Raw genomic sequence first — 12,017 nt, 5'->3', positions numbered from 1 at the left:
TCTTCCTTATTCATTGTCCAGCTCTCACATGCATACGAGGCGATTGGAAATATCATGGCTTGTGTCAGGCGCACCTTAGACCTCAAGGAGATATCCTTGCTCCTCAGCACTTGATACAGTTCCTTCGCAATTGACTTTCCCAATGCTACATGTTGTCTATGTCCTGACTGCTGCTTCTGTTGGCATTGACTGTAGAACCAAGCAATGTGAATTCTTTGACAACCTCAATCTTCTCTCTATTTATTGTGATGCTGCTCATTGGTCCAGTTGTGAGGATTTTTGTTTTCTTTATATTGAAATGTAATCCATACTGCAGACTGTATTCTTCAACCTTCATCAGTAGGTGCCTTAAGTCATCCTCACTTTCAGCAAGCAAAGTTGTATCGTCTGCATATCTCAGGTTGTTAATGATTCTTCCTCCAATCCTGATACCACGTTTTTCTTCATATAGTCCAGCTTCTCGGATTATTTGCTCAGCATATAGATTGAATAAGTGTGGAGAAGAATACAACCCTGATGTACTCCCTTCTTGATTTTAAACCATGTAGTGTCCCCTTGTCATCTGAGGGGGACAACCAAAAAAAAAAAAAAAACGCCACCAAACTTGCTGCTTTTGAGTCAATTCCGACTCCTGGCTGCCCCACGAGCACCTGAGTGGAGCTGCTCTGTCGGACTTTTGATGGCTGTCATCTTACAGATGTAGATCACCAGGGCTTTCTTCCGTGGTGCAGCTGGTGGGTTGGAACCACCAACCTTTCAGTTAGTAATCGAGGGCAAACTACACCACCAAGGACCTTGAGGGGGACAACAGCAGCAGTTAAAGAGGAACAGGAGAGGAGAGAATGAATGTGGCCCCAAAGCAAGCCATCAATAGGAGTAAGGAGTAAGGAGATACTGGCTTCAGTGTTTGTCTGGCAAGGAAACGGAACCAGAGGGAGAGCAGTGGAATGGAGGGGAAGCAAGCATGTTGGGAGATGCTCAGAAGTGAAACACACACGGAAGGATCAGGAGGGCCCAGGTCAAAAATTGCCTGCTTGGCAAGAGCCGGCTTCAGTAGGCCGACGTTCTTACGTGTGTTTATTTGAAGTACATTCTATTTGCACTGCAAGCCTTTTTGGCAGGATTTTGAAATCCTTTCCCTAAAGGAGGAATTTTGTTGGATGCAGTTTCACAGTAAACAGATCATGTGGAATTTAAAACAGGACACTGTCCGTAGGAGCTGAAGGCCTAAGGACTAAAGCAGCTTCACACACAGTTCTTCCCTCTGTGAGCAACATCTGCTCCGGCACCTAGGATGCGGGTCACCTGTGAGCCAGGGAGGGCAGTGAGCTGGACTCCATGCTTTCAGGGCTCCGTGCTTTTAGGGCGGAGACGTTTTGATTGGTATACCCGTGAGGGAAGGCAGAGTGTGTGAAGGAACCATAAAACACTCTAAAAAAAAAAATGTTTAGGTTTAAGAATTACTTTTAAACTACGCACACACAAGGCATCTGAACTTCAAACACAGCTATTAACTATTTTGAAAACTAAGTCAAACTTTAAGGACAACATGAAAATTTTCCCACTTCTATGTGTCAGGGTTTTCGCCAAGGACAATCCAGCTGCAGAGGTTTCAGGGAGGGGCAGGTCCATTTTTGAGGTGTGGTGACCAAGTATATAACACATCACTCCTTCCTGCTTTGGGTCTCCGGCCCTTGAGGACAGTGAGAACCATGGAAAATACACAGGTGGATGAGCAAACACTCTACCCGAGGCACCCAGACCACCAGGATCACTGTTGGCAGTTTCTACTCTGCTCTTGGGAGCTGAGCACACCGAGGTTCACACAGGACAAGGAGCAGAAGGCCCTGCAGATGAGATCTCAAGTTCAGCCAGATCATGATCACTTGTGGCCATGATTAGTCTCAAGTGGACCTGAGTCTCACAAGCATAGATCTCTCCACCTGAACCACTCAGAATACGATTCCTCCAAAAGACAATGGGATGGAAAGATAGAGCTGTCTTCACACATTCTGAGAGGCCCACCACTAAGTACAGAAGAATTTAGACCCAGACCAAGGGGTCAGGGGCAGAGAGGGTGATAAACCCCAGAATATCTGCAAGTTCAACGACACTGTCATTTGGGGGACAACTGAACAAAGCTGCTGAACAACACATGACACAGCCAGAGTGGCTAAAGAGAGACTGTTGTGCAAGTACTACAGGAAGAGAGACCTTCCTGCCACAGAAAATGACAGTATGTCCACATGCCATGGACAAGGATGTGCGCATGCTGCAGGTGACATTACCGACCTGCTGGCCCTGGCATTTATGACCCAAAAGGGTACTATGAACTTACAGACACAGGCTTAGCCCCCAGAACTTTACAGCCTGCCTTGCCTTATCTCAAATCAAAGAGGATTTAGATGTAGAGGACGGTGTTGGGGGTTAAGAGCATCTCTATGCTTGTGAGAATAGGGTACCAAGACATCATTCTGGGTGCATTAAGAATGCAGTAATGCATCAGTTTCTGTAGTATAGTCTGTGATATCACAGTGCTAGTGAGATTCTAGATATTCCTGGGAAGTGCAGACTTCCTATGAAAGCTTGTAGACTCATACAATCTACTGAGACATAAGCAGTGCTGTGGTTAAAGCACTGGGCTGCTAACCAAAAGGTCAGTGGTTTGAACCCACCAGCATCTCTGCGGGAGAAAGATGAGGCAGTCTGTTTCTATAAATATTTACAGCCTTGGACACCCTGTGGGGCAGTTGTACTCTGTCCTAAAGAGTTGCTATGGGTTGGAATCAATTCAATGGCAGTGGATGCTTTTTTTTTTTTTTTTTTAAATAGTTTTCACTGAGGCATAACAACTGTGGCTTGAGGGACAGAATCTGGCAGTGCAAGTCCCAAGCATTTTGATAGATTCATGATGTTCCTTCTCCTTTTGAAGAGCAAAAAGAGTAAAGTCATAAAGTCTCCTAATATAGCAACACGCAACCTCTAGTTTAACCCCCTTCGTTCACAGATGGATAAATCTACCGGCAAAAACCAGATTTTCTCCAAAGCCCATTCCTTGTGGGAAATCAGCTGTACTTATGCTTTGGAATATGTCTGGTGGCTCACCTGCTCCAACATGTCTTTGGGCAGATCCTCCTGCTCGTCCATCGTTAAAATTGCCCGTTTGATTTCATCATTGGATAATTTTAACCTGCAGAAAGAATATTTTGTTGTTAACAATATTGGCTTGAATATTAAAATTTAATACAAGATCATTTAGTTCGTTGCCCCAGCTGCTGGTTTTCAAGTAGTTTTTTTCTCAACATCTCTCAGTGAAAGCTTATTTTTTGACAATATTGCACCTAAAAATAGTGTTTTGAAACTGCTTTAACATTCTTTTGGGGCTTTGTAATGCTTTGCTGACACAAGAGAAGAAAGCTGTTATGTCCTATCATTTAGTTTCCTTAAGCAAGGGATTAGAAGAAAATGCAGTCATTTTCCTTTATATCTATAGTATCCAAGAGTTGCAGGTGAGAGGGAGAACTGAATTCTTAACTTGATTGTACGTCAGCAATGTTTAAAGTTTGCTGCCAGGTTAAAAAGGGATCTTGAGAAGGTTATATATGTTACTGTTGATAAACTGAACAACAGTTAACATACAAAATAAAACATACGTGCACTTCATGGTTGAGTATTTTCCACATACACTATTTCACTCAAGCCTCAAAATAACTGTGATGCTCATGTTTTTAACCAACAGAGAAACTCAGAATAGCTACATGATTTGTCCAAATTCAAACATGTGGCAGTGGCCTTTGACTTCCAATGCTGAACTCTTTTTATGATTATTGCTTTCCTAGTCAATACCTCAAAGGGAAGAACTTAAGCAAAGACAAATCTGTTGTCGGTCTGTCCCAAATTAAATAATTAATTAATTAGAGATTTATGTCTTGAATATCAGGACAAAAAAATATAAAATATTAAAACATAAGAGTTGCGAAATTAAACATACTTGCAAAAATATGTATTTCTTAGATGCCACCTACTGTCTTAATTAGGGCAAAAAATTTTACTCTAATTATTCGCTGTGACAATAGAGTCATTCCTTTGTTTTATTTGTAAGTGTTAGACACACACTTACTTTTAAAATGTTACTTCCTTGTAGCCTACCTCTAATGTGACACATTAATTTCACTTGATATGTTCTTCTCTATTCTTTGCTTTTCAAGAAGAATCACATTCAGGGTGGGAGACAGAGAAACACACAAACAGAGCAAGGCATACACATGTCATATACAACACTTGAAAGCAAGGGTCTTAGCATCTGACTCATCTGACTGGCTGGGCCTCAGTCCTGGTTCTGATGTTTCCTGGTCAGTGACTCTTGAAAAAGCTTTCATTAAGCTAAAGTTTCCTCATGTATAAAATAGGGGATAATAACATCCAGCACTACCATCACTACTTACTTATACCTCAGGGGGGGCGGGGGGAAAGAATTTTGGTGAGGATTAATTGAAGTAATGTATATAAACTGTTTAGCATAAGATGTCTAGCCATAGAAAGCTTTCAATAAACTGTGGTACAAATGGTTAATATGCTAGGCTGTTACCAAAAGGTTGGAGGTTGGAATTCACCTGGAGGTGCCCTGGAAGAAAGGCCTGGTGATCTACTTCTGAAAAATTAGTAACTGAGAACCCTATGGGCACAGTTCCATCTGACATTTTTGGGGTCATCACGAGTCAGAAGTGACTAGAGAGCAGATGATTTTTTTCTAGACTTTTGTTACACAGAATAAAAAGGCACTAGTACTTTTATGGGAGCTCTGGTAGCCTAGTGCCTAAGGCACTTGACTGCTAACCAGAAGGCTGGCGGTTCAAACTCACCAGCCACTCCTCGGAAGGAAGCTTGGGCAACCTACTTCCGTAGTGATAACTGCCTCAGAAACCCAAGGAGGGGTCACTATGAGTTGGGTCCGACTCAGCAGCACATAACAACAAGAACAACAACAACAACAACAGTACTTTTATAACCTAATAATTACGGTACAGTCATCTGATCCTTAAAGTGCTTCTAATATGGTTGTCACGAACATGCCCTAAAGCACTCTCATGCCCATTATTTCACTGGTTTCTTCTCCATATACAACACCTATGAGGCCCAGGCAGTAGTTAAAAAAAAAAAAAAGAAATTGGAAGATGTGGTCCTTATTTTAAAGGTGGTTATGATCTTTGGGAGAATCAAATGACAAGCTGAAACACTCTGACCCAAAGAGCTGTAAAGAACACACTCACCTATGTTCTCCTAGATAAACAAAAGGGCCAAATGAGTGTGTGTCTATGGGGGCATAAAGGCCCCCATAAAGAGAAAAGAACCTCCAGGTGGGGCTAGACAAGCCACAACTCACTGCAGGCACCTCTGGTTTGTCCCTTTCTCTAGATTTTGACATGGTTTTGTTAAAACCACCTACCCTACCATTTAAACTGAATGCTGTTTCATATGTCAGTAAGAAAGGGCAGAAACAAATGGGGAATCCTGTTGTACTTATACTGTTTTTTCTATTTCATGTTCTTAAAGCCAAAGATAGCATCTAGGCAAAATGTCAGTTTGCCATGTTAAAAAAATAAGCCCCACTCTCATCACCTAGTTCCATTATAACTCCTGTGCTGTGCCTAGCAACCTGGACCTGGGTAGAATTCTCTCAACTGTTTGTAATTATTCCTGGGACAATCTTTGCCTCATGAACATGTTCAACAGAACATTATGGTGGATAGCAAGTCAGCTAAGTTGGTGTGAGTAAAGTACCCCAGAATGACAATGCATTGCCGTGGAGTTGATTCTGACTTGTAGTGAACCCGTAGGACAGAGTAGAATTGTCCCATAGGGTTTCCAAGCCCGTAATCTTTATGGAAGGAGACCGTCACATCTTTCTCGCATTAGATTTCAGTTACTAGCTGAGCACTTAATCACCACACCACCAGGGCTCCTGAGTTTATAAAGTACAACACAGGGGAATCAGGTATCAATTGCACATGCTCTAGGCAGCCCTACGTTCCAGGATGCTAATGTTCTGGTAGCATAGTGGCTAAGGAACTTGATTGCTAACCAGAAGGCTGGCAGTTCAAACCCACCAGCCACTCCTCGGAAGGAAGATGGGGCAATCTACTGTAGTGATACTGCCTTGGAAACCCAAGGAGGGGTCGCTATGAGTTGGGTCCGACTTCACGGCACATAACAACAACAATACTCTTGAGGAGTCCCTGAGTGGTATAAATGGCTGTACATCTGGCTGCTAAATGAAAGGCTGCAGGTTCAAGTCCACCCAGGGGTACCTCAGAAAAAAGGACGTGATCTATGCAGCACAATTCTACTCTGACCCACATGGGGCACCACGAATCAGGATCAACTTAATGGCAACTGGTTTGTTGAAGGCTCTTGAGCCAATTCAAGTGCAAACACCATCGTGCTACCAGGAGAGGCCAAGAATATTGCCAAACCAAAACCAAACCAAACTCACTGCCGTGGAGTTGGATCTGACTCATAGCAACCCCTCCTTGGGTTTCTGAGGCTGTATCACTACAGAAGTAGATTGCCCAAAGGCTTACATTGCCATTCATGAAAACAAAATGGTTGAGGAAACATCCATAATCATCCCAAAAAGTGCTCTGCTCATAAGAGAAATAAATAAATTTGTTCTGTGTCCTTTTCACACTGAGTTGAAGAAAGCAATTTCTGGTGCAGCAGCTCTGCTAAGCCCTTCTGTTTTGCATTTAAAAGAGAAGGAGTTGAAAATCAGAGTGAGAACAATACTTGAAGTATCAGATTTGCATTTCATTAGCTCCCCATATGGAGGGCAGAACCTCTAGCTTTTGAAATTGTATATATTTATGCTCCTCAACTCCCAGAGGCTGTCTGGACTAAACACTAGCTCTAATTCATGACAATTTTGGTTTCTCCTAATGTGGCCCACAAAGAGACTGGAGACTTTAATGGATGATACTTAAGAAAATCTACCTGTCAACATGCCGCCTCACACGTGGCCAGTTGGATCAGACAAAGAAACTCTACCTTCCAGGAAAGGGGAGAAGGAGGTTTGTTCTATAGGTTGCCTAGTTCTTAGCATCATCTGTCATCCCCAGAATGAGTCTCTAATCTCTGTAATTTGAGGACCCTACCAATTCTAACCTCTTAATTGCTTTTAAAGCTTGGCAGTGTTCTGGTGTGCTGGAGGGTGGTAACTTTTGAGACATCGCTTCAGTGTTCTTTACAAGGCAGGAAACAAATCAGCCATCTTAAACAGTATTTAACTCTACCTTGCTGTACTCAAGTATTTCAAAAATTTGCCGGGAGAATTGGAACATCCAGGCATAATTAAAAGGAATAAGGATGGATAGATCAGCGTTCAGCCTTAGCTCTGCTTCAGTGGATTTAAGCCAAATCCCCCTGCTTTAAAGTAGCTTTTTGTGGTTTACTACACCCAGGTTGCTGTGTTAAGTGAGCATCTGGAAAAAAACAAAGGCACAACATTTCATAAAATTGTATTTTAAATGGGTTCATTTTGCAATATAAACTTGCTTCCAAGTTTCTTTTTCTGTTCTATTTTTTTCTTTTTTTTTTAAAGAGGGGGGCATTTTGGGAGAAGGGAGGTCTGTTTTAGAAAATAAAATAGAATAAATTTTCAATTGTTACACATCATCTATGTACAAGCAGAAGAAAAGTTACGGTTCACTCTGCCAAAGGCTAGAGGGATTGCGTCTAACTGTCTCATTCTAAGGTATGTGTCCATGTCACTCTTCTCTCTCTGTGAAAGGCATGGTCCCTGGTGCCCTGGAACTCCCACTGCAAACTCACACTCTATAAGCAGTCCCTTTCTAAGAGCTGTGAGTGATCTTAGCTACTCACACTTGGCCACCCACATGGGTGGGCATGAGAAGGGCCTGCACCCTGTCCCCTGCCTTGACTTCTGGCCTGGGAACTTTCCCACAGCCTGCTTGGCTCCAGACAAGCCTACGGCAAGTGCCCCTGACCGAAGGTTCCATTAAGCTCTGCATCATGTGAGTAAGAAGGGCTTTAAAGGATAATGAAACACTGCGTGCATATGCGCTTACTAAAATACATCCATGGAACACGCCACAGGCTTTCACTGTAGAGGAATGTGGTGTAATGACTGTATGGCTGGGAAATACATTCCTAGTTAGCAAGATAAGAAATTGGTTTGCCTGCCTTTGGGGATGAAATAAGCAGGAAAGAAGAAAGTGTAGACAGGAAAGAAATCTTGACATCATCTTTAAAACTTTCCTATTCACTGTCCCCATGCTGAAAATCCATCACCAAGTCCAGTTGAGGGTTTCTTCATATCTTTTGATTCTGTCCCTCATCGTGTCTCATCTGGACAACAGAAAAAGCCTTCGATCTGATGGCTGCACTTGCTTCCAGCTTCTGACCCCTTCCAACCTCTTTGTCAGACCCATGAGTGACCAACAGGGAGCTCTGGTGGCATAATGGTTAAAGCAGGCAGCTGCTACCCAAAAGGTTCACAGTTCAAACCCACCAGCTGCTCCTTGGGAGAAATATGAAGCAGTTGGCTTCTCTAAAGATTCAGAGCTTTGGAAACCCTGTGGGGTGTTCTATTCTGCCCTAAAGTGTCACTATGAGTTGACATCAATTCAATGGCAATGAGCTTGGTTTGGCTTTTGGAGGGACCAATCTTAAAACCCTATTAAACAAATACTGCTCTCCTCCTGAACCAACTGCACTGATTCTTAATGCCATGAGGACTTACATGATCTGCCATTAACTCAGCAGCTATCCTGTGTGGGCACCATCCTGTGGAAGGATCCCACTTTAATCGGCTCTGTTTTATAGAGAAGGAGGTTATGACTGGAAACTGGGCTGATTCACTCCCTTATAAAAGCGTAGACTTTAGGCTCTCCTGCTCAGTCCCATCTAACATACTTACTCTCATGGAATCCAATAGATAATTCTCTACTGCAATTGTGGGGCTCTCTTCATTAGCCAAGCTTACTCCCTTTCCATGCCTTTGCTCCTGCAGCATGCCTTGCTTGAAACTTCTTTCCCCAGACCTCTGCCTATATAACTATGATCACTCTTCAAGGCCTACTCTCTGGTAAACCCTGTTGGGGCCCCTCTCTCACTTTGATGCACGAACCCCCTCCTTCTGCTCAGACCTCTTAAAGCCCTGCAGTTTAAACCCACCAGTCACTCTGCGGGAGAAAGATGTGGTGATCTGTTTCTGTGAAGATTACAGCCTTGGAAACCCTCCAGGGCAGTTCTACTCTGTTGTATAGGGTTGCTATGAGTCAGAAGCTACTTGACAGCAATGGGTATGGCACTAGCATAGTACCAAGGCAGGGGGGGCTCTACAGTAGTGACCAAGAAAAAAGTTTCAAGCATACATTCATATCAACCCCTTGCCCACATTTCCCATTAAGATCCTAGCTCCTTTTATGTGTAGGAACGCATTATTGATGAAAAGGGGAGAAAAGAGAGAAAGCCAGGTAAATGGCTGACTGGTTAAAAAAAAAATTACAATTAAAACTGCTTAATTTCTTTCACCATTTCTGCAGCCTGTGTATCAGCCATCTGCTTTCCCGACAAGAGACTAAAACTAGTGATCACTGGTCAGAAAGCCACACATGGTCCTGAATCCTCTGAGAGACAGGAGGTTGCAGACCCTGATCAATAAGGTTCAATTACTTAAGGTCAGCTGGGACTCCGAGTTACTTTGTTATACATAATACATCTATTAATTGTGCCCATTGTAATAACACTTACTCATTAAACTGGATACTAATTGATAATCTAACAGATATGAGACAGCTCTTAAAACTGTCCTCTTAGGAGAGTTTGGATATGTTCAAGTTCTATGTCACCTTACACTCTGACACTTTTGAGGTAATGAGGGAATTACATACCACAATATGGAATAATTCCTTCTGTAATGAAATGGGAAATTTGTCAGAGAGAGCTGCAAGCTTATCTATAACTAGTGTAATTATCCCAGTTGGCACCTAGTACTGAGAATATCTGTCTGTGAGAAACTGGGTCACAGTTTTTTTATTCCTATGGGCATATAAATGCTATTGAGGTTCAGAGTGATAGATTCCTTTGTCAGGTTGTTTCAAAGTGTTTATCTGGACTGTAAAAGCACAAAACATATAATAAATCTAATGTTTCTACAAGTGTATTTGTATGTTGTATAAGAATTTCCAGGTATATAGTACAGCTTACAAGGGACAAGGTTGTAGTCACTTCTTGGCCACAGCCAGCTTCCTGAAAGGAGTGAGCAGTTAGACCTGTGGGCTTGGGACCATGGTCGTAGGGGACGTAGAGCTCAATTGGCATAACATACTACACAAAAACACAGTTCCACATCTACTTTGCTGAGTAGCAACTGGGATCTTAAAAGCTCGCAAGCAGTCATCTAGATGCAACGATGGGTCTCTCCTCATCCAGAGCAAAGAAGAATGAAGAAATCCAAAGATGCATGGAAACAATTAGTCCAAGTGACTGGTACACCATGCGATCCTCAGCCTATACGACTATGAGACCAGAAGAACTAGATGGTGCCCAGCTATCATTGTCAACCACTCAAAGGGGAATCCGTGTAGGAGATCCAGGATAGAGTGGGAGAATAATGTGGAACAAAATTCAGAATCATAAAAAAAGGGACCAGGTTTGCTGGTCTGATAGAGCCTGGTGGAACCCCTAAGACTATGGCCCCTGGCTGCCCTTCAGGTCTGGAATTGAAACCACTTCTATGGCTTCCAGCCAAACAAAAGACAGGCACATGAGCTGAACGTTTACATTAGGTAAATACACTCCTTGGAAAGATCAATCACGGGAGAATAGAAGGGCTGTGTATGCACAGGGAGACAGCTTGAGGGGCAGCAGTGCATGGGAGAGAAGGACACAGGGAAGAGGTAACGGTGGGGAGGAAGTGGGAAGACAGCTGTTGTGCTGTGGGAAATTGTAGTCAATGTCATGAGACAAAGTGAATGTGAACTGCTGTATGGAAATGAATTTTCTCTGTAAACTTTCACCCAAATCACAATAAAAATTAAAACAAAACAAAACACATGATCAATCTAAAAGGAAGAAATTCTAGGACTAAAATAATCCTTTTATTTAGTTATGAAGTAAGAATTTTTTTATATGAAAAGATAACAAAATAATTTGCATACATAACTCATACACACACAGAAAAATAAGTAGATCTTCAAACTATTTTCAGTGGTGCTTTCCTAAGGCTTATCCTAAGGCTAATATTTTTTCTAACCTGACCATGATGTTCACTGAGCCAAAGTGGGAATAAATACAGGCCTGGCCATGTCCATAGCATCCAGCTAGAGGCAGAAATGAAACACTAACAGGACGGTTCATGTTACCTTACTAACAATATTGAAATTCAGTGATCTCACAAAGCTTCAACTTCTCTTTTACTAAAAGAAACATTTGCTTCCTAAAGTGATATGTATCTGACTAACAATCAAGCTTCCATACTGAAAACCAAGCTGTAGTTCTCTGTGTTAAAGGAATTACTAGTGAGCATCAGCAGGTAAGGACTGCAGCTTTCCTTCCCTTCCTGGAGAGAGAAGATGTCTTACACCAGCCTCAGTACATGAGCAACATTCTTGCCACAATCTAAGGAGTGTGACTTATCTTTAAAGCCCCAAAGCTCAGGATTCTTCTCATTTACCTCAAAGGCATTAGGTATCTTTGCCCAATGTGAAAGTCCCTTTTAGAGAAAAGAAGAAACTAGAGACAGAAAAGCTACTTGAAATGCCCAGGACAATGCAACACATCGCCTGAAGGTTCAATCAGATGCCAGGCCCCCAAATTCCCTTTCTTCTTTTCAAGTTCCAAGGCCGTGATGGTTCACTAATTATGAGAAAGAATTTTGAATAGGGCTGAACTGTATAAATTAGCATTTCATTTAAGTTTAACATTTACATATCTTTTTAGTCATAAAAAGGTTCAAAAAGACCATGGAATCATATAATCATTAAGTATCAAAAGGT

At 42.2% G+C, this 12,017-nt stretch overlaps 1 protein-coding gene across 1 annotated transcript in view; it reads right to left on the bottom strand.

Annotated features, from left to right (window-relative positions):
* DAAM1 (dishevelled associated activator of morphogenesis 1) overlaps window positions 1-12,017 on the bottom strand; it is a 136,208-nt gene that overhangs the window by 27,541 nt on the left and 96,650 nt on the right. Inside the window, exon 17 of the mRNA XM_007951879.2 lies at window positions 3,106-3,190. Within this exon, the coding sequence (XP_007950070.1) occupies window positions 3,106-3,190 (85 nt within the window). The remainder of the gene's footprint in view (window positions 1-3,105; window positions 3,191-12,017) is intronic.

Source organism: Orycteropus afer, unplaced genomic scaffold (genome assembly GCF_000298275.1).
Source record: "Orycteropus afer afer isolate SDZICR_OR568_19922 unplaced genomic scaffold, OryAfe1.0 scaffold00314, whole genome shotgun sequence".
In the NCBI taxonomy this organism is placed as follows: domain Eukaryota; kingdom Metazoa; phylum Chordata; class Mammalia; order Tubulidentata; family Orycteropodidae; genus Orycteropus; species Orycteropus afer.
This window is presented reverse-complemented; position numbering and strand designations above follow the sequence as displayed.